Here is a 27435-nt window from a genome sequence, read left to right on the forward strand (position 1 = left end):
TCCCAGGGTCCCTCATGTGGGGCATGCTCTGAGGTCTCTGCTCAAGTGGTTTTGATAAGTTCAACAGTTCTGAATTGCTGCCAATCTCACCATTCCAAGCATGATGAAATCTCTCCAGAATCCACTGGCTGATATAGCCCACCTGAGTGTCTCCGTTTGCCCAGATTTTCATTGCAACACTTGGCTGCAATAGTTGGTAAATGTGTTCTGTCCTCTGTCCTCTTTTGCGGTACCAGGTGTCCGCTGCAGGCTTCAATGGACTGCCACATCCTCCGAGTGGACCTGGATATGCTGTCCAGTGTTCCGACTGAGCCACTGAGGAGGTTCAGCTTTGACACGTGGACTCCATAACTTGCAGTTCTCATCATGGTTGGGGTTTTTCACTTCTGATATAACTCCCTGTTGATATTCTTGCAGCAGAAGATGGCCCAAGTGCTTGGAATCCTGCATAAACCTGGAAGACATGGATGAAGTTTCTCTACTGGCTTCTGCTTGACCCTGCCCAGAGTGTTGTGATCATTTGGAGAGAGAATGAATGGGTGAAAGATCCCTTTGTCTCTCTCTCTCTATAGATCTTTGAAATAAATATTCTTTTTTTAAAAAAAAAAGTTAAAATAGCACAAACTAGGCTACAGAGTTGTCTGTGGATGTCTTATATTACTAAATATCATTTATGAGGTAATATTGATCTTTAGGTTATTACTGCTTCATATTTTATGAAAGGGAAATGCAAGAGTTAGCTAGCAAATAGGCTATGCAAGTAAAGACAAAATGAAATGCCACCCAGTTCCTTACTCTCTTTTAACTTTCTTTTTCTTTTCTGCACCAAACTGTACATCTACATAATTACTTGTACCTAATGGTTTTGGGTCTGAGTCTTTCACTAATCTCTTAAGAATGTGTTCTATGAATATTTTAAATCAATTTTGCTTTTACACGATTTTATTTCTCATTTCATATTAGTTTCTAAAAAAGAAAGTTTGCTATGGAATAAACATACCTATTACTGAAATATATCTACCATATGTCCTACATAAAAGTATATTTAATTTCGTAAAATATTACAATAATATAAATTTTTCACACACACGCATATGTGTAAACTCTCATAGACACACAGAACCAAACAGGAAAAATTATTTTTCTAGGTTTACATTATTGTGACATGGTTTTTCAGTGGAAATAACTGCACTTCACTGATTTCCAGTTTACCACATGCTTCTGAATGCTTCTTGTATCTGTATTTTGTGTGATTTGTTTTCTTCTGCATACTGATTCTCAGGGCTCAACTACTATAGAATGAGTTTTTGAGAATTCCTTCTATTTTGGGAATATTTAAGAAAAAAATATTTACATGTTCGGTGGAATTTAGCAACGAGACATTTGGTACAGGAATCTTCTTTGAGGGGATTCTGTATTGATTGATTCTTGTTACTATTTTTTCGCAATTCAAGAGTGGTAAAGCACATGTGTCTAGGAATTTGATCACTTTTTCAAGGTTATCACATTTGTTACCAATTAATTGCTCATAATAATTTCTAACAATCCTTTGTGTTTCTGAGATGTCAGTTTTAATGTTTTACCTTTTCATTTCTAATTTTCAGAGCTTTGTCTTTCTGAAGTAGTGTTTTTCTAGTCTGTATTTAATTTATTTCTGCTTTGAGTTCAATTCCTTTGTTAAATTTTTTGTTTTGTTTTGTTTTTATTGGAAAGTCAGATATACAGAGAGGAGAGAGACAGAGAGAAAAAGATCTTCCAACCAATAATTCACTCCCCAAGTGACCACAACAGCTGGTGCTACGTCGATCTGAAGCCAGGAGCCTGGAACCTCTTCCAGGTCTCCACATGGGTGCAGGGTCCAAAGGCCTTAGGTCGTCCTCGACTGCTTTCCCAGTCCACAAGCAGGGAGCTGGATGGGAAGTGGAGCTGCTGGGATTAGAACCAGCTTCCATATGGAATCCCAGTGCCAGGCCCTGAGTTCAATTTTTTTTTTTTTATTGGAAAGGCAGATATACAGAGAGGAGAGACAGAGAGGAAGATCTTCCGTCCAATGATTCACTCCCCAAGTGAGCACAACGGCCGATGCTATGCCGATCTGAAGCCAGGAGCCTCTTCCGGGTCTCCCACGTGGGTGCAGGGTCCCAAAGCTTTGGGTCATGCTGGACTGCTTTCCCGGGCCACAGGCAGGGAGCTGGAAGGGAAGCGGGGCTGCCGGGATTAGAACTGGCGCCTATATGGAATCCCAGGCATGCAAGGCGAGGACCTTAACCACTGTGCCATCGCACCGGGCCCCCTGAGTTCAATTCTCTCTATATCTTACATAATCTCCCATTGGGGTACAATTAAGCATCACTCATTTGTTGATTTTGCTAAACATGTGATACGAGATTTGAGTAACCTAATGATAATGCATATCTGCTTATTCTCAAAATGCCTTACATTGTCCTTCTGAAAACAAATCATTCTTTCTGTTCATGATAGATTTGTTCATGTTCCTGTGTTGTAGCCCGGGCTTTTATCCGGGCGTTAAGGCTAGATAGAGAATATTTTTGACTCAATCATTTCCAGCACGTCTCACATTCCTGTAGTTAACAGCTACTAATAAACCTAATAATCAGTGGTTCTCCATTTCAGCTACTAACTCAAACTACCTGGAGAACTTTAAAATTATTCCAGATCAATTAAAATTTAACACTTGTCTGTCAATTGGTTACCCTACCTTTTTAATCTCCCCTAATTCATTATCAATCTGCTCATCAGGGTAAACATTCTGAAGTAAAAGTGTTACAAAGTCATCTCTTTGTCTCCTCTGAGACTTCTTATTGAAACTGTACTGGGGCCTAATGTGGGCCTCGCCTTGCATGTGCCAGGATCCCAAGTGAGTGACTGTTCTTATCCCAGCAGCCTCACTTCCCATCCAGCTCCCTGCTTGTTACCTGGAAAAGTAGTTGAGGACAGCCCAGTCTTGGGACCCTGCAGTCATGTAGGAGATCTTCCTGGAAGAGGCTTTTGCCTCCTGGCTCCTGGCTTCCAATCAGCTCAGCTGCTGCAGTTGTGGCCATGTAGGAAGTGATTTAATGGACAGAAGATCATCCCTAGCTCTCCTCCTCTCTGTATATCTGATTTTTCAATAAAAATAATTACATGTTAAATACTTTTTAAAAAGAAAATGGGGTTGAATCTAAGATTTTTAATTGAGCTCATGAAATCTCACTTGAAATTCCTCATCATTTGCTACTTTTTGGCATTTGCTAATCATTCTCTGCTTTCCAAGGATAAAACCGAGTATTCTCTGTTCTTGCATGCATGTTTTCTTTCTATTACTTATGCCCATGAAATATCTGGCCAGAATGATCAACTTGTGGCTAGCTGTTAATCATGGATAGCATATATGTCTTCGATTAGTCACTCCTTTCCTTAGGCTGCCTTGGCTATTTTTCTTAAGTTTCTCACAGTGACTTCTGCCTACAAAAACCATTGCTTTAACCATTTGAGTTTATAATGATCTCCTTATGTGTCTGTTTTCTCTTTGGTAACAATGACTGGTGCTTAATCATCTTTGTGCTTCCTGCTGTCCAGCATAATGGTTGGCATACATTAGATACACAAAACAGGCTTCTTGTTTAAGTGAGTGAATGAGCTGTTAGACATCACAGCTGAAAAATGAAGATTGATGCCTAATAGATTTTGCATCAAGATGTAACAGATGCAGATAATTTTTGTATCTTAAGTTTGGGAATTGAAGAGTAGACTGAGTATATTAGATCTACAGCAACATTGTTAAGTTATTCCTGTAGGTAGTTTTCTTCTTTTAATTAGTGAATTAATTTTTAAAATTTCTGATCTTAATTTGACTTCTAGAGTAGAAATATTAATATATATCAGGTCACATTAATATTAGTCTGATTGGCAGTTAATGTCTCACAGTAAGAAATGATTTTTACATTGCAAATTAATCCCTTACAAATTTACTACTTATTATTTCCAGTCAAACAGTAGAAAAAAACTTGCCAATTTCCAGATATGTCAGATCGAGGAATAGCATAAGTACCAAGATCTCATTCAGCATTAAAAATTCTGAGTTTCAAATTTCAATTGAGAAATAAGACTGTAATATTGCATTAATTAGTTATAAAAGTGCTTAAGAACTGTAGTGAAATTAGTCATTCATTCATATTTACCACCTTCACATAAATTCATGAGGAGTAAGAAACATATTTTTCTGCATCATGTCAGGAAAGCATGGAAACTGCCCCATAAATGTGAATAATATGACAGAGGAATGAAGGACCACATAACTAGATCAACATAGATGGTTTGTTCAGTTTTCAAGTAGCCACATGCAACACTTTGTTATAAAACCGTGTTTTTACATGGCTACCAAATGAATCGTCATATGGAAAAAAATGCAAAGGAATTAGTTATACAGAGAAGAAACTCACAATGAAGTGACTTTGAAGATATTAATTTTTTTAGGTATATTTGTTTAATCTGAAAGAAATGTTAGGATAGAGATCTTATTAGGGATTTCCTAATAATTTTGCTCATTCTGCACCAAGTGAAATTGATTGTTTAAGGATTACTGAGCACACATGTTGTAAAATGAATAGTATATAATTCATTTTATATATAGACACGCATATGCATGTGATAAACTTTAGAGGATATAGGTGTCTAGTAATAGTAGTCGCTATTTTTTCACTAATGAATCTTAAAAACTGTAAGTGAGGATATTATGTAAATCTGATTGAGATTTCTCTAAGTATTCCAAATTTTTATTATTTTATACCATTTGCCTTTGGATCTGTGTTTTTTCTTCCAGGAGTGAACTATTAGTCATAAGCTTAATTCTTGTAATATGATCATCGTGACAATGTTTGTTAGTTTTTTCCTAGATTTATTCATACTTCTCTCTTGAGATAGAGAAAGAGAGAGAGACAGAAACCCTTTAGTTTTTCAGTTGGTTATGTTAGTTTCCAGATTAAAAAGCACATTAACTTTCAAACTTTTGTACCAAATTTGGCCAGGAGTTTGAGTTCTGGCCTTGAGCTGTTTAAGAGAAATACTTATGGGAGTTCTCAGGGAATGAATAAAGAACATTGAGTCAGCTGGAAGTTTGCTTTGCTCTTCTGATTTTCCTCATAGCCTTTAGACTCACAATCATTGGTGAAGGCTGGAGTGCCAATTGCCACCTTAAAATATGAAACTGCTCTGAGGTCAGATGCCAGTTGCTGGTGTGGCATAGAAGACATAGAAAATTGGGTACTCAAGCCTCCATGCCTACCTGTAATTCTTCCCTTTACACATCTCCCTCTAGGAAAAATGAGGTTCTGTTTACCTAAAGTCATTGATAATTTTGCTGCATTGTTAAGCAAGGATTCCCGTTGAGTCTAGGGTCTAGAGATGGTTTATATCTGATGAGTCCATGAGCTCAGCTTCTACAACTGCCAACTACAAGAGTGTGATATTAAGGGTGAATGGAAATGTAGTCCTCTGGATAAATAATGACTTGGTCATCACAGACATGAGTAATTCTTCTCGCTCTATTTTTCTATAACCTGTGAATTTACAGCCATGTTCTTTCTTGGGAATTAGCATTCTGTATTGCAGTATTGTGTGTGTGTGTGTGTGTGTGTGTGTGTGTGTGTGTGTGTGTGTGTTAGAACGGACATTGTAAATCTTCCTGGCATGACTTATATGCAGACTTATAGTAGGAAAAGTAAAATCTCACTTGCAGTTGTGAATGAAATGAATTCAGCACTATGCAGAAACAGGAGCAGGTTCATATTTCCTTACACAGTGAATTCATTCATTCAGTAAACAAATTTTAGCTATCTGGGGCCAAATAATTTGTGGGAAAACTTTGTTATTAAATCAACTCATGTCCAATATCACTGGGGTCCTTTGTAAAGTTGGACAGAGTAGAGGAAAAGAAGAAAAATGAAATAAATCAAAGTACAAATATTGCTGTCCAAAGAATCATCTTGTTTACTTTTTGCTCCATCTTTTTAAATTTACTGTGTTTAAAGTCAGGAATATAATCTGCGCTTTCTTAAATCACACTGGGCTGTGGTATACACACTAGTGCCAAATATTACAAGGGTTCACTGGTGCCTATATAAAATTTCTTAAGTATGCTTGCCATGGAGTCTTCTAGTAGTTACTAAGAGTTCGGAGGGGGCTCTCAAATTTGCGAATGATTTGCTTGCTCACATGGTTCACTTACTGGCCAAGTTGGCAATGCAAGATGCCTTATGTAGGACTCTCACGGTTTTACCCTTCAGAAGCTTGCAGTGGAACACTACTCCAGTAAGGAAGTCATGAGCAGGTTTTGGCTTGGTTACAAATATTCATCCTTTCAAATTATGCTGAATATGCTTTGTACCATGCTGGAGATCCACTTGCTCTGTAGAGATGAGGAAACCATTTCTTAGCCTAACTTTTCTTAGCTTGAAGTACTATTGCTTATGACTGAGTATCATAGTATTTTTATGCATTTTATTTTTTTAGCAATGATTACATGTTTGATCAGGGTGGGAAGGATTGAGGCTTAGGGAAAATTGGATGAACTCATTGCTTCCAAATTTGCTATTTCTTGTTTTTTTCTTCGGAGAAGGGGAGAGACAAAGGGGGAAGTCACTCATGACTTTGCACACATCCCAGCACCCAGGGATGAGGAACCAACCCCTCATATCAACCCACAGTGTTCACGCTCTACTAATTGTGCCTCAGCACGGATTGTTCCATTGTGCACTATCTTTGGTGTCTCCATTGGAGCAACCTGCATTATGAAGTTTTTACCCCAGCAAGTATTTTTCTTCCTAGCATTCCTGCTCTTGCTAATAGCTCACAGTTAAGGCCTTGTGCCACTAGTTCATCACACTTAACTAAACTCTTAATCCTAATTTGTGCTCAACTGGGTTCCCTATAACACCAAAACAGAACTTGGTGTCTAGATATTTTTGATAAAAAGTATTAGAGAATGAAGCTGTACAAGCTTCAAGGTATTTACATATAAAAAAGATACACAAAACAGATACACATATATAAAAATACATCAAAAAAACCGGTAAAAATTCTGATTCATCTTGATATGCTTAAAACATAGGAATATCAGTTGCCTATTAATATCTCAGTTACAAAAAATGGAGACAGCACATGCTGTAACATGTATTTATTCTACATTGCTCAGATATGAATGACTAACATAAGTTTCTGTTACAACACTAGGTTATAACATGCTGCAAATCTTCTATATATAGTTTCTGTGTATTTCGGATTTATTTAAAAGGTAACCTTGAAAGATTTTTTTCACTTTCCAAGTTTCCCTTTAATTCATATAGTTACTACTGCCCTATGAAAGGGAGATATGGATGGATGGGGGAAGAAGCCTGCTCTTTTGTAGATAAACACAGTGTGAACACAAGGAACTAAAATTATTGGCATATGAATAATGACAAGGAAACAAAATTACTTCCTGAATTGCATGTTACCACCTGACTCGTTGCAAACAATATATTTTGTCTGTTGCAACAAATGAGATTCTAACTCTCTGAATTTAGGAGCAGGGCATGTTCATAAGAGCCTATTATCTGTAACAGTAATAATCAATGAAAGGGTTATTTGCTAGAGAGTGGTTGGAATCTTTGCCACATATTTTATCAAGTTAAGAAAAAAAAACCAGAGAGAGTAGAATACAATTTTAAAAATGATCCAAAATATCACATTTGAGAAGCAACAGACTTATTCAACCTTCCCAACTGAAGTAGAAAGTTGCAAAGTAAAAAATTCAGAACAAATGTTAAATGGGGGGAGCTGCTTAAAGTCAACAGAAAGAAATGGAAGCATTCATTTAATCCATGATGTTGTTGAAAAAAAGCTCACAACACAGTAGCTTTTTCCATTTAAGATTAGCCAGATGTGGGCCTTTTAATATGGACACGGAGAAGGATTAACATGAGAGAGAGAATGGCAGATACAAAAGGCTGCTTTTTAAAAACAGAGACAATTTTAAGCGGAGCGACGGTGACTCGGACAAAAAGCAGGACATATAGTAGCAATCCCCATTAATGATGGCGTTTGACCAGCGTTGTCAACCACTTCCATCAGCCTGTCTGAGCTGTAGTTCCTCTAGAAGTGACAGTAAAGGGGAACGGCTCAGAAATTCAAGAAGTTTCTCTTGGCAATCAAGGGTTACCTATAGCTTACTCTAGTATGAAGTCTATACTCGTTCAAGCTTCGTGACTGCTCCTGTACAGCCCAAAGAGCCAACGTCTGAGACCTGCTTGGCCGCTATCCTAGGTAAAAGTTTGGTAGCCCTAGGGAGAAGAATTTCTTCAGCCTCAGACCCGCCCAGAGTCGGGAGGCAACACCCAGCCATCCAGCCACTACTCTGTTGCTATGAAACAAAAGAGGAGGAAGGTGAGTGAAGCAGGAAGTCCCGCCTTGTAGTTCCAGTCAGTTTGGGCTCCCGCTCCTTATGCTCACGCCCACCTTCCCTCCCTTTATTGGTTAGTTCCCCGGTGCCTTTCAGCTCTTCTTCCCTTTCCTTTTCCCTCTTTCGTTCCCAGGGCAGTCCAGGCGCTCTGCTCGCCGAGTCCCCTTCCGTCTGGGACGCGCAGCGAGCCTGCCTGCCTTCCTTTGGGGCCATTGTGTACTGTGGGAGACGTGGACGGGGCGGTAGCGCGAGGAAGGCGGGCCACGCCCGCCCATTGGCTCCGCCCGCTGTCGGGCTGTGCGCGGTGGCGCGTGATTGGCGGAGAGGCCGGCGGCCCCGCCCCCGGCCCCGCCCCGCGCCTGGGTCTGTGTGTATGCTCCCAGGGGTGGGGTGGCCAGCGAGTGGTGTCCTCCTCCGGCTGGTGCGGCGGCGGCGTCCTGGGGCCTCCCCGAGAGTCGGGCGGCGGGCAGCGCGCGTGTGGATTTGTCTGGACGGTAACTGTCGCGTCCTCACGTCTGGGTGGCCGGCGCTCCGGACCGCTGCTCTCCTCAGGAGCGTGCTGTTCCACGGGGGTGATCGCACACTCCCTGCCCAAGCGCCCCGGCTGTGCGCGTGGAGAGGGGCGCGCGCACACGCGCGTGTCGGGACGGCCACGGCGCCCAGAGCCTAGGAGCCAAGGGGGGCGCCGGGGAGCCCCGCGGGCAGCCAGGCACGGGCCACGGACCGACAGGGAACAGCCCCGGCTTCCAGCTGCTCTTGCCGCCGCCGTCCTCCGCGCCAACTGGGGTATTTAAAGACCGGGACCCGGGCGGGCCGCGAGGGAGGAGGAGGCGAGGGAGGGCAGGAGTGGCGCCGCTGGGATGGAGAGGTGGCCGGGCGCGCCGAGTGCCCCAGCTGCGCAGCTGGACGCTGGGCGCTGGAGCGGCGAGGGAACACTTTGTCCTCGCTCTGTCTGCCGGCCTCCCCCGACCGCCGATGGAGCGGTGGAGACGGGGCCTGAGCGGGGAGGGGGGCGCAGATGTCCTGAAACAAAGCTTGGGCTCGCTCCTGTCCGCCGGTGAGCCTCAGGGCACCCAGAGAAGTGAATTCTGCCATCGCGGCGCTCTTGTCAGTTTTCCCACCTTCCCTTTTCTAACAGGCTGTTTGTGGGCTTCTTTTGGCTCTTGGGAAATAACTACTTACAGCGTTGTTAGCAGGAGCTGCGTGTTCCTGCTCCGTCCTGGGTAGTTTCACCCGGAGGAGGGGATGGTGTCTAATCTCCTACGCCGTTGTGGATCACAGACCTCTCCTTTTTGCTAGTGGAAAATAATCTTTACGTTTATGTAACTTGGCGAGCCCCAGATGAGTGAAAGGGAGGCTTCCCGGTGAGACTTCCAAATGTATCCTAGGGGTTACCGTTGCTCCAGTACTTTGAGTTCCGGTGAAGGCAGACAGGAGAACAAATAGTGTTGGGAACTAGTTGGAGGAGAACTATTTACAGTTGTCTTTTTGTTGCAAGTTGGGTATTAGTTAAGCTTTACCCTTTGAAATAGGAGGAAGCATCTTTCACTCAGTGTTCTGAAGACCAGGCTAGCATCATTGCACCAAAATTTATTGTGTGTGGAGATGGAGAGCGTTAAATGTACACACTTAACCAAAAAGTTGTGTCTGGCACTGTGATCTTGTTCTTGTTGGAGGGGAAGGTGCCTAGTGCAGCTTAGCCTGTGCAGTTTTCCACTGGGCAGATATTTTCCTACCCTACTAACTTTTCTTCTTTTGAATCTGCTTCTCAAAGGACTTGAGATTCCAGATGGCAAATTCTATGAATGGCAGAAACCCTGGCGGTCGCGGAGGAAACCCCCGGAAAGGACGAATTTTGGGCATTATTGATGCCATTCAGGATGCCGTGGGACCCCCGAAGCAAGCGGCTGCAGATCGCAGGACTGTGGAGAAAACTTGGAAGCTGATGGACAAAGTCGTAAGTTCATCACTGTGCGGCCGCTTCTTCTTCGCCCTGAATGTGGTTTCTCTAGATTTCCGCAGTCTGTTAATTATTCAAGTATTGCTCTGGCAACAGTGTTGGGGTTTGCACTGACCACTTTTTCTTACTTCCACTCTGCTTCGAGAAGTTGGATTCAGATCCCCCATGTAACCTTTTGCCTAACTTTTCAAGGTTCAGAGTTCTTTATAAGTCAAGATATGCAAAGTTTTCACCATTGGTTGCTTTTCTGGGTGTATGGCCCTCATGCAGTTTGGAAGTATTTGTCCTGGCTTGCATGAGATAGTGTTGCCCTTAGGTAACAGGAGAGGACAGGCAAATCATTTAAGAAAAGTCTCAATACAACACTCGTAACAGTCACGTTTCATGCTGACCCTATTTTCTGGGGGAAAGAACCACATCAGCCTTTAGTAAGCAAATAGTATTTCAGAGTTTCCACCTTCATCTTAGAGAATTCATGTTCATTAAAAAACTTTATTGTTGATAGTAGAGCTACAGTGTCTTTTATCTACCATTCCATTTTGAAACAGGAAACCTTTTTGATTGCACATTGTTTATTGTGAAAGGAAAATTTATGCTGGGGGTGCTGGGGCTGAGACTATCAGAAGCTTCTGTGGTTTCTACATGTTGCTTTCAGATTAACTCTAATTTCACAAGAAGAAATCAAGCTGGTTGCCAGTACTCAGAGGAGGCCAGTTAAAAATGGAACCTGAGTACCTTCCAAGGATGTACTGTAAAACTGTAGCTGTCCATATCAAGGAGGGTTAAGAAATAAATGTGATTAATGTGTAGCCTGCTCTTTGCAAAAGTAGGCACTATTTTGCATATGCTGTAAATCTTTGTAATGTTTTGTGGCTTTATTTCATTGAAATTTGGAGCTCATTATAAATGTAGTCGAGGCTAAATTCTTGGCCTTTGTATAACTGCAGCAGTGGAAGTTTTGGCAAGTGTTCTGTAAAAGATGGGCCTCAAGAGAACACATGGTAGCACTCACCTTTGCTTTAGTTTGTTGCTGTGTGCACAGTACAGAAAGGTGACAAGATTTATATCCTTTCATTTATCTTTATGAAAAGAGCAAAGAGATAAATGATGGGCCTGATATTCCATGGTCAGTGGTAAAAGGCAGTGCCAACATATTTCTGCCAGATAAATATCCTTAGCTTTTGGCTTCAGTGTGACCTATTTAAGCTTATGCCAGTTTATTCAGATTGTTACGTTCAAGTGCTCCAGACAGAATGATGTCATAGTGTCATAACATGGTAGCTGCTGCTTGGGGTCAGGTTTTGAGTTCAGCACTGGACACTTAGGAATGAGGAGTATGCGATTTGGAAAAGTGCGTATGTTTGGCAGGCACAATACTAGCTCTCTGCCTCTCTGGAGAGTATGAAGTTGAAAGCCATTCTCATTTTCTAATTCTGTAGTTGGGCTAAGAGAAGGAATTCAGAATTTTTCTTTAATGCATCTACACTGTAGCTGGGCAACAAATGGATCAGATTCTACAGAAATGATCTTCCCTTCCATTCCCACTCTTGGAGTGGACAGACATTTTACTTTTGTGACAGTGTTAGAACTTCAAATCAAAGTAATTTATATAAGGAAATGGTTAGTGTTATTACAAAGTCATTGGTTTTGAAGCATTAAAAACCTACATGATTTTGGTCTATAATTTGTTATGAATCTAAGTTTTAGCCACTGTTAATGATTTCACTATGAGTTATGGTAAAAATGAATAGTTATTTGGTAGTTAAGCTTCTGCCATTATTTATTGTGTTAGTCTTTTTGGAGGTTTGGGTTTAAAACTTTCTGGTTGAGAAACTTGACTCGCAAAGAAGTCTGTCATGCAGAGTCTCTATTTAGTGGGTTGTGGGTGTGGAAGTCGGCAAGGTGCGTTGCTCTGGCGTTTCCTATTTGTCTACAATATTTGTCCAGTACTGGAAATGACTGTGTTGTCAGTGCATCTGTGGGCTTTGTGGAGAAAAATCACATAATTATTATAAAAGAGTTCAGCCTGCTTGTTTCTCTGTCATATAGTAATGGAAAGGAGTTGGTAATTACTGTTGGCCAAGTTGGTTTTTGCAGCAGCATCCCCCACATATTTATCTTTTATTACTTGTCAGTTGTGAAGAAAGTGGTTTGTTGTAATATCAACACTGTCCTGGTGATTACATCATAAAGTTTGTTGTTAGTCCAAAAGTGAATCCCTTGATACATTCCCGTTTTTGAAAATATTGCAGTGCCTCAGTTTAAATTATGAACAACAGAAAATAACTACTTTCAAGGGTAATTGTTAAGGAAAAGGCTGGGTTAAGTATGTACCAAGCATAGCTTTCTTTAGAAGCCTTTTGGCAAAACAGATCCTCAGTATAAAGGGTGAATGAAATCTTCAAGTTCAATATGTCTTAACTACTTACAGGATAAATTATTTTGCAGGACATAATTAAGGAGTCTTAGACTGTGAAGGACATGTAAAGGAAATACCTAGTATATTTGTAATTTCACCATGCATGGCCTCAAGGATTTAACATGATGAACTGAGAGCAGTAACAACTATTTCTTCTGATTTCGAGGAGCTGGCTGGTTCTGCAGTGTCACTGAGTGTATGAGAGTAACTGCTCAGTGTGTGCTAAGATGTAGTATGTTTTGTACTGTTCATACAGCACATATATTGAAAAATGGAATGGTAGTCTATTCTTAGGCATTCCGCTTAGATCTCCTTTGGCCTGACTGTTTATGTCAAAAGTCAATGGCTGACCCAAGCAATACAATGATGGACCTATTACTAGTGAACGTAGATCTTGGCTCAGATATAGTTATGATGAAGTGTGGAAAATGTTTCATAGCTGTTGCATGAGACAAGATTTCTGGATAAGTTTAATAATGCATCTACTGAGCACTACTATGTTCCTAAGTGCTTGATCCTGAAGATGTGTAACTAGACAAAAGGTAACACTGCCTTTGAACTGTCAAGGAGGAGAGAAGCCTTGAAGCCAGATGTGTGGATAGGTGATGACCAGGATAGAGTGGAAGGGGCTGGAACGCAGAACCAGAGTACAGTGGAAGCAAAGTAGAGAACACCCACCTTGTGCTTCTGCCACTGTCCAAAGGTCTGTGAATTACGCTGGATGTTACCTTTCAGGAACAGCATTCTGAAGTTCTTGTTGGAAATATTGAGGTGAGGGTAAGGAAATGACTGCTAATCAGTATGGTCAGAATGATAATTTATTAATGTGAGGTTCCTGAGTGTGGTTTTCACCAGAGTCTTAGCCAGGTGATGAAAAATAGAAGAAACAGTCTCCCATCTAATAGATGCAAAGTGTGCTGAGTACACATGGATGCTTTAGGACATTAGGAAATAATTAATTGACAGTAAAGAGCAGGCAAGTTGAGGACCTGCCTACGTTTTTGTCTTGGTATCCTTGTCATTTAGATGAACTTACATTACTGAAAGAATTTTAAAAGCATTTAAAAAGGATGATGCCAAATAACTGTTTCCTGCCTATTACCTAAAGTACATTCAGTACATTTGTAAAGCTTGAAGTATAATTCATTCGCTAACTTTATAATGTCACTGTGACTATAATGCAGTTAAAGGTCTTTCAATCAAAAAGCTTGGGTCATATACAAATGTTATAAAAGAACAGATTTTTATAAAATTAAATTCTTTTTGTTCATCAAAAATTTCTGTATGGAGTGCAACTTGGGATTTGAATTATGTTTGTTCATATTTGTTGGTTTTGAGATAATCACCTTCTGAGGCCCCTGAAACTGGGTGTATCATTTATTGCAGTTGTTCTTTTCCACATATTTCCTTTTCTAGTTGAAATTGTTGTGGTTAAACAGAATCGTGGGCCCTCATGGAATTGGATAAAAAAAAATACTACTTTAAAAACACCAAGACAATTTTAATTAGTACTGAATTAAAGATTGGATTAGTGTTGAAATAAATGAAGTATCCTGAAGTTTGGCACTTGTCACTTCTAGGATAAGATATCTTTTAAACTAAATGCCAGAAGATTTAAGGAAATCCTATGGAGTTACTTTTGTTTATTCAAGGGAACTTAATTAAGTTAATGGAAAATGGAATAAGAAGGTTAGTTTATTAAGGTGCAAAAATGATGTATATAAATATAGGAGGCTTCCAAAAGTTCATTTAAGCATGTATTATGAAAAAAAATTTATGCCCAGATTTCAATTTCTTTTTTCACAAATAAGCATATTTTATTTCATTTGCAATGAACTTTTTAAAGTTTGCTTGTGTAATGGGAGCTTTCTTTCATCAGTAATATTTTAAGTCTTACACAATTTTTTACTGTATAGATTTTGAATCAATTTTTTTTTCTTTTTAAAATATTTTACATGCTGTGTGTTGATGTGATCATTCATTATTAAATCTGAACAGTAGAAAGGTTTATTTATAAGTGACAGTGTCATATAGTAGAACGTAATAAATGTTGTAATTTGGCATGAATACAGTGATATGATACTGTACATGGCACATATGAATTTTGAGTGCTAGTAGTATAGCTTATATAGGCTGAGGACTGGGAGGGTGCAATCGGACTCCTTAGAGGCAGCTATGATTGCGGGGATGTGGAGGACATGTTAGGGTGAAGAGATAATGGGAGATTGTCGATTGAGGGAAGATTGAACGGGAGATGGTTAGAGGAGGCCTTTGCTGCTCTGTTGAGCCCCTTGGTGGGCAAATGTTGAAGGTTGTGCTTTACTATATTTTTCTCTGACACTTGTATGTTGAATTAAAAGTGATCAATGTAAAAGCAGTAATGCTTATGAAGATGAATTAGAATAGTCTGAGAAATAATGAAAGAATGGTCCACATCATTGATAACAGGCAGCAAGTGTTGTTTTCAGTGTGGGAGGCGTATTGGATGTAAACTCCGCAGGCCTTGGTGACCTTTCAGAGTTAGAGGATGAAGGAGAAGGTGAAGTGAAAGTGACCTTGGTTTTAAGCCTGATTGATTCAAAAGGCAGTGATGCCCTTAATGAGATAGGGAACGTACGAAGGAAAAGAGGAAGCTTGGGGTTTGTGTATGATGTTTGTTTTTGAACTTGCTGACTTCCAACAAGCAGGAGTGATATTGAAGTGAGAAAATTGTGTATACAGTTCAAGGAGAATTCGAAAGGTATGAATTTGATAGATGTGTTCTTAAAGGTAGCATCTCAAGCCATCACAAAGAAGAGAGGTAAGAGAAAAAAGAGGATTAGATTTTGGGGGTATAGGGAATATACTTAGATGACAGACAAGGTGAGAGAATTCTGCCATTAACGAGAGAAATAGGAAGAACAATTAGAGAATACTGATTTCCCAGATAGAATATATTTCCAGTTCTGGAGTGACATAATCCAAAGGGAGAAAATCCAGTAAGGTGAAGGTCATTAATTTTAATGATTTCAGAATTTTTTTTTTCCATCTGAAAGGCAGAAAGAGACAGAAAGAAATCTGTCTGCTGTTTCACTCTCAAGTGCATGCAGTCTCTGGCCATAGGGCAGGCCTAAGTCAGGAGACAGAATGTCCATCTGTATCTTCCATGTGGATGGCAGGGACCCGATAAGCCTTCATCTGTTGCCTCTCAGGATGCACATTAACAGAAAGCTGAAATTGAGTGGAAAGCTGGAAGGTGCACCCAGATATTGTTAAATGGGATGTAGGCATCCCAAATTGTGTCTTAAACTTTGACCTTTGCAGAATAGTTTTTACTTGTGATGGGCCTATATTAAAATAGCGTACAGATCATGCCAGGTGCAGTGGCTCAATCAGCTAATCCTCTGCCTCAAGTGCTAGGATCCCATATGAGCTCTGGTTTTTATCCCTGCTGCTCCACTTCCCATCCAGCTTCCTGCTTGTGGCCTGGGAAAGCAGTTGAGTACTCAAAGCCTTTGGACCCTGCACACATGTGGGAGACACAGAGGAAACTCCAGACTCCTGGCTCAGCTCCAGCTGTTGTGGCCACTTGGGGAGTGAAAACAGCAGATGGAAGATCTTTTTCTCTGTCTTTTCTTCTCTCTGTTAATCTGATTTTCCAACAGAAATGTATACATCTTTTAAAGTGGAAAAAAAATGTATTTGTAGATTGCTGTTTTTTTCCCCTTGTTAACAGAAGATGCATACTTAAAATGTACACGGCTTCCATGGCTACATTTTATAGTGTTAATGTTTTACTACTGAAATAATTATTATCTTTATTTGTGCTATCTTTAGTGGTGAAAGCAGTTATTAATATTCTATCCATTAAAATATTGGAAACGCCTATGCCTAAGTCTTCCTGAGAATGTCCTGGGTTTTAAGAAACCAACAGGTTCTTTGTCAGCTGAAAATGATACTGACCTGAGTTTAGCTTTATTATCTTCTTGTACAAAGCAGAGCAGACTTTTAGAACTTTATGAGCTAAAAGAACTTTTAAAAAAATCACGATTCCTAACCATGTGGCTGGCACTTCTAGTCTAATTTTTCATATCTTTGCAAGCCTTTGGGGGATTTTTCCTGGTTGTGATAGAGTATAAAATATGGAGGAAATACTAGAAGTGTAAGGTGACTGTGTTCTTGGCAGTGTTCAGAACATTCTGTATTCCCTCTTATAAGAACTGTCATAACTTAATGAGGTTTCCTGAAGGAAAAACCTGACCAAGATTGGTGATTTGCCTGATTCTTTTTTTTTTTTAAGATTTATTTTTATTATTTTTTTTTATTGGAATGGTGGATATACAGAGAGGAGAGACAGAGAGGAAGATCTTCCGTCCAATGATTCACTCCCCAAGTGAGCGCAACAGGCCGATGCTGTGATGATCCGAAGCCAGGAGCCTCTTCCGGGTCTCCCACGCAGGTGCAGGGTCCCAAAGCTTTGGGCTGTCCTCGACTGCTTTCCCAGGCCACAGGCAGGGAGCTGGATGGGAAGCGGGGCTGCCGGGATTAGAACCGGTGCCCATATGGGATCCCGGGTGTGCAAGGCGAGGAACTTAACCACTGTGCCATCGCGCTGGGCCCGATTTGCTTGATTCTTGTGTCTACATTCGTAGTATGAAGTGAGTCCAGTACATTGTTCATAGAATGATACTTTGCTTCCCTCCTTCCATGGGAAGTAAATTAAGAGGACATTTCCTTTGTGAATTTGGTACCATCAATTTCTTATTTCAGTTTTGTATGCATTTTAGATAGGATTATTCAGTGTAGCTGTGGAAACACATTTGTAATATATTCATTGTGAGAGATTTGTATCCTTATCCTGTTCTCTTTCCTCTTTATTCTCCCCTCTATCAAATGTGTATTACCTATCCATTGGCAGGAAAGCCCTGTGTTAGGTGATGGAGGTGTACTAGTGAGAAAGATAAAAAAATACTCTCACCTTAAAGGAAGTTGCATTGTAATTTTGAGGAAAGATAGAAAAGGGAGGAATACAAGGCTGATGTTTTAAATCAGCTACATGATGTATTAGTTGTCTTTACATCCATCAGATTGCCAGTGAAAACCGAAGGAATTGGCTGCTTTTTTCAAACTGTATCACAATTCATATGTAAGACTTATATAACCAGGTTTATGAGCTTTGTTTTGACTAAATTACACAGTTTTCCATCATTTTTTATTTTTTAGATTTTATATTTTTATACTCATATATTCCATTATTTGCTGAGTTAGAACGGAAAGAACACTAGTAACTCTTATGTGGTTTTTATTATAGCAACACACTTTTTTTGTAGCTGCTATAAGAGATCTGTTCTAACATTCGTAAGAGCAGGACTAGGATTTCCATACTGTTGTTTAAAGTCAGATTTTTTGATTGTGCAACTTGATTCATATAACTGAATTATCTACAAAGTGAGTTGTACTTTAGAATGAAAGTCTTTTACAGTATAGGCACACTTTCTTAATGCTGGAATTGTTACTAATTTTGCTACAACTTCTTTCATATGTTTCAGGGACTGACTTGAACCTGACTTCCCAGGAATGTAATTCTAATATTTCTTTGGTACCTTTGGCTGGCAATTGTATTTAAGGCAGGGATATTCTAATAGTTTCTGTGGAAATTTTTGTATAGTAATAGTATATTCCCTTTTTATATTTGTGTCTGATGTGTTGGAATATGTGTATTTATGTATATGAATGTATAGTCACATATTTATTAAAATCTGTATATTATGTATATATTAAGCATTTTGAGGATTGTATGTGGATTAATGCAGACTGTATTACCCAGAGAGTTTGCATGCACGCCTTTGTACACATTAAGCAAGTATGAGTTGTCCTGTTGTGGTGCGGAAAATGTACCTGATTTTCAGTCTGAGACTTCAGGGATCTGAACAGTTATCCTAACTAAGTGCTGTTAACATATTTTCTAATTCATGTATCAAATTGAGGAACTTAACCTGGGTGATTTCCAGGGTCCTTGTTGGTACTGTAAAATTCTTCAAGTTAGTAGCTGTAGTGAAGTTTTTGCCATGATACCAATACTAAATATTTTCCTTTGAGTCCAAAAGATAATAGTAACATTCCTATTGAACAAAAAAAACTGTAATTGCAGTTGGTGCTGCAACATCATGATTGTATATTATAACTACAACGGTTTTCCTTGTGAAAGCTATTTTATATTGGGATAAACTTTGGTTCTAGGAAACAACAGATATTTCAAGAAGAGGTGTAAATCATTTGAATCAAACTTGAACCTTGTAGCAAACTTGATTTTTGTCCTTAATATGCTGTTTTTAGAAAAGCAGTTTTTCTTTTTCTGACTTTTTAGCTCCTTGCACATAGCAGGCATTCAGTAAATATTTACTGAATGGAATGAATTTGACCTGTTCAGAAATCATGATATTGGTGTAGGGATATTCATCTTTGGTAGGAACTGTGGTAATTCACACGGCTTAATAGTAATCCAACTGCTGAACAGTGCACACTCAGTGGCATGCAGTAATTTATGTTGCAGGTCACACTTTCCAAGTGCAAGTTTAGGAAGCAGTGTTGCTTGTCTGTACAGTTTTAATGGAAGGGCTCCTCTTTTGGTCCTACTGAAATGATTATATATGCCTCTCTCAGTGCAGTTCGCTCTTTGGGACCTCTTAAGTCTTCACATTTCCTTTTCCGTGGAATATTCCTTTTGACAAGTGCAGGTATGTTTTTCTTCTTATTCTGTAGGTATGAATGAGCTGCTCCCCTCCCTAACATTTTGTGCTTTCCGCCATCACAACCCTAAATTCTCCTGTCATTTTTTTCCTTAACTACTTATCATTCTTACTCCACAAGTCCTTGAAGGCAGGACTATGATTTGTTCCTTTATGTCTTCCTCAAGGCATGAAACTGTCTGAGGCATAAACATTTGTTGAATTAATAAATGGTCTTGGAGTTCATGTAAATTCACAAATGGAATAAAACAAAAAAATAAGAATGACTTTGGTAGGGATTATTCATTATCTGCTTAATTCTAATTAAATTGAATAGACTTGGAAAGTGGTTCAGTTTGAGATTGGGAAGATTCAGACTCTTATGTGGGATTAATGCTTTTTTAATAGTCTCTTAATCTTGTAGCTCTCAGTTTCTTTATCTGGAAGTGAATGGATTGAATGGGATCCTTACTAAGATTCCCTTAGAGCAGAAATAATTTAGCACATAGGTCATAGGTTAATTATAGGGAATGAGTTCTCTGTTGCCAGACACCTTAAGGCAAAAAGTGTGGTCTAATCATCTGTAATTTCCTAGCACTAAACTCAGTACCTGGGATATAAAAGTTATTGAAATCATTTTACCCAGTGCAGCACTAAATTTCCACATGGAATTTTACAGTTTAATATAAAACAAGTCAGAAGTAGCAGTAAATTTTGGGCCTTCATCCTGTTGTAGACTGTTAAGCCACTGCCTGTGATGCCTGAATCCAAACGGGTATTGATTCCAGTCCTGGATGCGCCACTTCTGAGCCATCTCTTGGCTAACTCACCTTGGAAGGCAGTGGAAGATGGCTTACTAACCTGTGCGCTGGCACCCACAACTCAGTGGAGTTTCAGGCTTCTGGCTCAGCCTGGTGTAGCCTTGCTGTTGCAGATACATCAGAGTGATCTGGCAGATAGAATATTTAGTGTTCTCTCTTTCTCTCTCTTTGCACTTCAAATAAATAAAAATGAGTCTTAAACAAAGAATATAGTGAATTGTCTAAAGTGTTTAGAGCACTTTATGAAAGAACAGTTATTACAGATATCTGAAAAAAAACTTGAATTTTGTTTTGGATTTATCAGTTCAAATATTGACTAGCAGAGGAAATGATTTTGAAGTTGTTTGGTCATCTAACAACAAGTTAATAATTTATCAGTCTGTAATATGTTTTACCAGCTTTTATGTCAGTGGCATTAAATTATACATATTGTAGGATATTAGTGGAAATATCATTGAGATTTCTTTTGAATTGTAATTGTATCTTTTGGTTTAAAGAACTGAAATGCTACATCCTTTTTATTGCAATCAGTATTTGCTAAAACCTTGGTATGTTTAGAATTTAATTAGTCTTTAGGATAGAATCAACTTCTGATGATATCATATCAAAAAATAAAAATTGTGAAAGGGTCTGTCAGATATTTGAACTGTGCTTTCATAGGGTTTGGTTTAGTTAACGGAGGAGATGCCATTTTGGATTTCCAGTAAATTTTTTGGAGATCAAAATAATATTGTTACATTTAAATAAAACCTGTGCCTATATATTGTTAACTGATTGCTTATAGAATTCAATCATGAAAATAAAATTAAACTGCAATCAAATTATTTGAGTGACATTTCATCTGTTTATGTGTATTTTCCTTCAGAAGTAGGCAATCCATGCATTTATATATTGGTGATATGCTATGTGCCTAACACTTCTGTTTAAGCACTGTACAGAAAGAGAAACATGATATGCTGCAGTCCTGGGTTAATATTAGAAGTGAGTGGGTTCCTTATTGTAGCTTAGTGGTTTGAGATGCAGCCTACTATGTCTTCAGTGTATCTGAGAAGGCAGTGGAAGATGACCTGAGTTCATTCTGCTTAGTCTCCTGCTTCCACCTCACCCAATCCTAGCTATTGTGAGCTCTTCAGGGAGTGAATTTTAAGGGCCTCTTAAAACAAGATGCTGAGTCTGAGGGTATGTTTTTTCATTTGTTGTTTGAATCATTGTGTTTGTTATTCTTGAAATTAAGGTTGTTCAACTGTGTGTTGCGGTCCCTGGTGTTATTAGTGTCTAAGGGGAGATCCGTATTCTATGGAACTTCACGCTTAAGAGACATCACTCTAGAGATAAATAATAAAGTAAATGCAGGTATTAAAACTAGGTAAGAATTTTTTAGAGAAAAATTCACAATGTATTATAATTTTTAAAAACGATAAACACACAAGTATCAGTGAAATATTCTAGAGTCAATTTTGACTGTACATTTTATGCACGATCCGTCACTCTTATCTGTTTTCTGAGCTGGATCCTCTAAGACACATTGGAATTTTCAGATTAAGTTGAACCTTTAGTACTGTGTGCACTTAAAGTACTCTTGACGTTTTTCTCTGTTCAATCATTTTTTTAATTTAAACTTTTAATTTTGTTATTAATTTTTAAATTTTGTGGTACAATTTCATCGGGTCTAGGAATTCCCTTCCCTCTCCCCAAATTGCCAACTCCCAACTGATCTTCCCGATATTATTACAATAGTGTAGTCCTTCATAAGCAGTCATATGTCCATCAGTCTGTTATTTAATGTGCAGGACATTGGTGATACAGACAATGCCAGGTAGTCCAGATATATCCAACGGTTTCATTTGGAGTCCATTGTTGATTTGGAAGTAGAGATGCATACTGCATTGTATCTTCATATCTGGATATGATAGTTTCCAATACACCGTCACTATATTTTCCCTCAAGCGAGAGCCATGAAACAAATTCAACAACAGGAATGAAGTTAAAAGAAAATGACAGCACCATGGAGTTAAACAACATGCTACTGAATAACCAACGTATCAACGAAGAAATGAAAAACAAGACACAAAAGCTTCTTGGGTAAAATGTTGCTACTCTGTGATCTATGAGTCAATGAAAAATTTGCTAAGAGAAAATAAACTATTTGGAAGAAATTAAAATAAAAACAAAAGCATCAAAACAACATGGGTTGCAGCAAAAATTGTATGGAAAGGGCTCTCGATCGATTTTGACTAAATTAAGCATGTTGTATATTTGAGGCATTTGGATATACATAATCAGTGTACCCTAAATTAACATATTCCATTTTCTTCCATTATTACTTTTTAAATTCAATCCAGTTATGCAAGGGCATTTTCAGTGTGTACACCGTTGCTGTTAACTGTAGTGCTTTTGCTTTGTAGTGGGAGTCTGGACTTGTACCCTTTGACCTTCTTCCCACTTTCTCCATTCCTTTCCCCAGTTACCATCTTTCTTTCTAGTCTGTTTATGTGACTTACTGTTTTTAGGTCCACATGTGAGATCATACAGTAGTTTTTGTTCTGTATCTGGTTTTGTTCACTTTTAGTGCATCTGCTCATGAACATTTTGCCATTTACAGAAGTGACTGCATTCCTCACGTTACCTTCCTCTAAATCTATACTATATGTGTCTTCAAGTCAGCTTCCCACTAATCATGCTGCAGGCGTGCTCATTTCTATGCCCATATCTTGCCCTTAAAAATTTTGTGGAAAACAAAGTAAGGATGTAGTTCTTATAGGGTAGGAGGCTGCTTTTTGCCAAGCTCTTTGCATATCCACCGTTTTATACATACTGTGTATGCTGTATAGTTCCAAGTGATTGGATTAAAATCATTTTATAATTCCTTAAAACCAAGTTGAAGGGTTAAGTGAGATAGGCTTTTGCTTTGTGACTATTTCATATGCTAACCATTAGAAGTAAATGAAGTTTAATTATTGTTATTATTAGTATTATTATTAATATTATTGCTAGCAGAAGGTTTTTTTCAGTTCTGCAGGCAGCTCTCAACGCCCCAGTGGTTGGCTGGCACCTGACGGCATGACTGAACCGTTAGATATCACATGTTCATAGGCATGGGAGACTGCGTGGGGGTGGAATTGAAAGGCTGGTTCTGACCTGATACCCATTTACTACTTAATAACTTAGTTATTAAAATTATACCTTCATGTATTAGTCTCCTGAGGGTAAGGAACATACATCAAAACATTAATTAAACTCTGAATTTGATGTAGTAAAATAATGTTGAAATGTGAGGTGTAACAAACAGTCGATTTCCTAATTTTTCTTAAACAGAAAATACAGGCAGTGGTGTAGTGTGATTAGTTCCCTGGACTTCTGGTAATATATGTGCGATTGGATGTTTTAGAACAGAGAATTAAAACTTTAGTGATTTGAAAGTATGGACATTCCAGACAGAAAAAGGATTCAACTGTGTTAACTGCTTTTCAGTTCTTTGTAAATTGGAGGTAGTACTTTAACGTCATTATGGAAAATAATGAGATAATATAAAATTTTATAAATTCTTTTTTTCCTCTGTGAAAGAAAGGATTGGAATTCAGATAAACAACTTTATTTTTTTCTTTGTTTATAGGTGAGACTGTGCCAAAATCCCAAACTTCAGTTGAAAAACAGCCCACCGTATATTCTTGATATTTTGCCTGATACATACCAACATTTGCGACTTATCTTGAGTAAATATGATGACAACCAGAAACTTGCCCAACTCAGTGAGAATGAATATTTTAAAATCTACATTGATAGTCTAATGAAAAAATCAAAACGGGCGATCAGGCTCTTTAAAGAAGGGAAGGAGCGGATGTATGAAGAACAGTCACAAGACAGGTGAGGATATTTCTGCCTCTTTTCTTTTCCCTCGGTGTTAAGGTCATTGATGGTTCATAGGTAAAGTAAATGTCACCATTTTCATGAAAATGTTATTCATTTTGTTTATTGACTTTTCAAGTTATTTAATTTTTTAATGTATTATTTCTTGATGGCTGTAACTAGTTCATGGAAAATGTTATTTTTAAAATGATTTATTTTAGATTCACTTTTCTGTGGTTCATACGTGCATTACAGTATTGTGTAAAATAGCTTCACTCTCCTAAAAATGCATTGGACTCTTTTCCTCTTGAACCACCTTCTGAGAAGTGGAGTCCTGAACACACTATTTTATTTATTTCTGTTTTTAACTGTTGCTGTAGTTTTGTCCTTGTTGCATTGTTACCTACCTGGATTCATATAATATGTAGCTTTTTCAAATTAAGTTGTTTTTTTTTACTTTGCAATATAAATTTAAGATTCTTCTTTCACTTTTGATAACTTGTTTCCAAATGCTAATCTGTAATATTGCATTGCATGATTGTTCTACAGATTCCTCTTGCATAGTGAAGTATATCTGTATTGCTTCCATTTTTGGCAGTTATGTATAAAGCTGCTATAAATACTCAGGTGCAGGTTTTGTGTGGAATTAATCTTTCAGCTTGTATGAGTAAACACCTAGGACTATGGTTGCTGGATTACATGATGTACTCGGGTTTAGCTTTGTATGAAAGTCCTGAACTATCTTCCAAAATGATCATACCATTCTTTATTCCCATCAATAACGGATGGGAAGTTTTTGTGCTCCGCATCCCAACTAACATTTAGTGTTCTATACGGTGAGTGTGAGGATTGTAGACCAGGATAGGCGATGTGCCCTGTATCCCTATACTTCGTCAAGTGAGGAATTGGAGGGAAGTAACGCAGCCTCCAGTAATACCAGCTGAGTCTGCATTTGAGAGCCAGGATTCTTGTTTTAGATTAGTTCATGTTGTTTTGCTCTATAAATATTAAGCACAGTGATCTGTCTTAAAAAACAAAGATGATAGTTTTCCTTTCATGGGCTGTTTATATTCTAAGAATATAAAATACATACTTAAATATTCAATGAATATAACATGTTTGTTCATTGACAGTGGCAATATGAATACATATTCATATGAATATTCATGAATAACACTATTCCTTGAATATATTGCATATACTCTATTAAATATATTCAATGAGTAAATATATTGAATGACAGTCTATTTCATAAGGTAATTAGACATATAATGACATAATATGGTAGTTATATTGAAGTTTAGATTAATACATTTCCCTGGATTTTAGCTTCCTCCTATGTAGGAAAACCTCTTAAGAAAGCACTGTTTCAGGTAGGAAGAGCAAGCCACCTTTAGTCCAGCATAAGTTACAGCAAAGAAAACTCAGTTTACCAGGCATGCATACATTCTAAAATTGTTTGTAAATACTGCCCAGATATCCGGAGTGTAAATAGCCGTCATGTAAAATGGCATAAATATTTATTCTCTCAGTTTATGATAAATCCTAACATGCTTCTAGAAGTTTAACCAGTTAATGTAACTTTTAGCTCATCATTTAATGTTTTTGAACCACACTTTATAGCTCTTCTGCTTGCCATTTAATTTTAAGGCACCAAAACTCTGAAACTGCCAGCTGGAATTTTGATTGCCCTAATTTACTAGAAGTAAAGTAGGAAGTTGTAATAGTGATTGTTTAGTCTTACAGACTTTTCCAGAATAGCGGATGACACATGTTCATGTTACTAGTATATATTTCACTTTGTAGTTCTGCTATTGATGTAGTAAAACTAAGTTGCTTTACAAATGTCTTTATAATTCTAATCAAATTTAGTAGGTCTGAAATTTCTCCTGACCCAACAAGGTCATTCATTAATTTTTAGCTTTTTTTTTTTAAAGGCCATGAGGACATTGGCAAGGTGTATAACTTGTTAGTCCGGAGGTTTGAGTGCATACCAAGTTTTATTTCAATGTAGTAATACGTGGTGTGGCGGATTTGTGCTTTACATTTTCAATAAAAAATGAATACATTGTAGCTTGGTAGATGTTTTGTAATTATTTCATTTAATTAATTTTGCCTTTTGATGGGGAAGTATTTCCATGAAAACTAACGTAAGTTTTGGTTCTAATAATAATAAGAGTGCCTCAGCCTGGACTAATGCAGGCTTATCACAAGCGAGGCACCTCTGGCTTCTTCCTGTTCTCTTCTGTGTTGTAAGTTTGAAAGTAAACTTTATTCAATCTCCTAAATTCAATCTTTTTTTTTTAAGATTTATTTTTATTATTTTTTTATTGGAAAGGCGGATATACAGAGAGGAGAGTCAGAGAGGAAGATCTTCCATCCGATGATTCACTCCCCAAGTGAGCGCAATGGCCAATGCTATGCCAATCCGAAGCCAGGAGCCTCTTCCAGGTCTCCCACGCGGGTGCAGGTTCCCAAAGCCTTGGGCCGTCCTCGACTGCTTTCCTGGGCCACAGGCAGGGAGCTGGAAGGGAAGCGGGGCTGCAGGGATTAGAACCGGTGCCCATATGGGATCCCGGGGCGTGCAAGGCGAGGACCTTAACCACTGTGCCACCGCACCGGGCCCTAAATTCAATCTTAAAACAGAACTTAGTTGGTTGTACAGCATAACTCTAGTTGTATTTTAGTGTCTTCTGTGTCCAACTATAGGGTATTGGCCAGCTGTGTTTTTGCACAATTTAAGTCTGATAAATGTCTAATTGTAATTGGTGATACTGGTCTTGGTACACCATAATAAAAATACATACTTTTATTATGTTTTTTCTTGTAGTAACTTATTTTTTACACATTAGCTTCTAAGTTACATTAGATTTCTAAATCCAGACTGAGTCTGGAGTATACTATTAGGCATGGAACTCTGCGCATTTTGCTCTGTAGGACGTGAAAGAACCTCCTAAGTGTTTTCATGAAAGCTATACAGTGTAGCATAGGTTCTGTAAAATGACTCCAGTGCACATATGTGACATCCTGATTATTGAAGATACCTCAAGTTGTTGAAGATAATATAGTCTTTGGTTCTGCAAATAGGTCATCAGGGACCTTGGTATTCTTATTAGCATAGAATTGAAGGATATTGGTAGTAGAAGTAGTTGGTTGAAATACATTGACTAAACCAGCGCTGCTTACACTGATTCTGTACTTTATTAAGGAAAATTGCTGAATGAGTACAAAGAGCAAAATGTTTA

The 27435-nt window shown here is 38.4% G+C and overlaps 1 protein-coding gene across 10 annotated transcripts in view; it reads left to right on the forward strand.

Moving 5' to 3' along the window:
* The first annotated feature begins 8461 nt into the window (after window positions 1–8461).
* Window positions 8462–27435, forward strand: part of CBLB (Cbl proto-oncogene B) — a 191054-nt gene continuing 172080 nt past the window's right edge. For 5 of the 10 annotated variants that reach the window (XM_040980527.1, XM_040980528.1, XM_040980530.1 and 2 more), the window contains exons 1-3: window positions 8832–8931; window positions 10212–10394; window positions 23958–24208. In XM_040980527.1, the coding sequence (XP_040836461.1) occupies window positions 10227–10394; window positions 23958–24208 (419 nt within the window). In that variant the 5' untranslated portion in view covers window positions 8832–8931; window positions 10212–10226. Of the gene's footprint in view, window positions 8515–8831; window positions 8932–9026; window positions 9224–9274; window positions 10395–23957; window positions 24209–27435 lie in introns of those variants that run through there. The other 5 variants (XM_040980529.1, XM_040980535.1, XM_040980534.1 and 2 more) reach the window with 5 other exon arrangements.

Source organism: Ochotona curzoniae, unplaced genomic scaffold (genome assembly GCF_017591425.1).
Source record: "Ochotona curzoniae isolate NIBS_2020 unplaced genomic scaffold, NIBS_Ocur_1.0 contig_3498, whole genome shotgun sequence".
In the NCBI taxonomy this organism is placed as follows: domain Eukaryota; kingdom Metazoa; phylum Chordata; class Mammalia; order Lagomorpha; family Ochotonidae; genus Ochotona; species Ochotona curzoniae.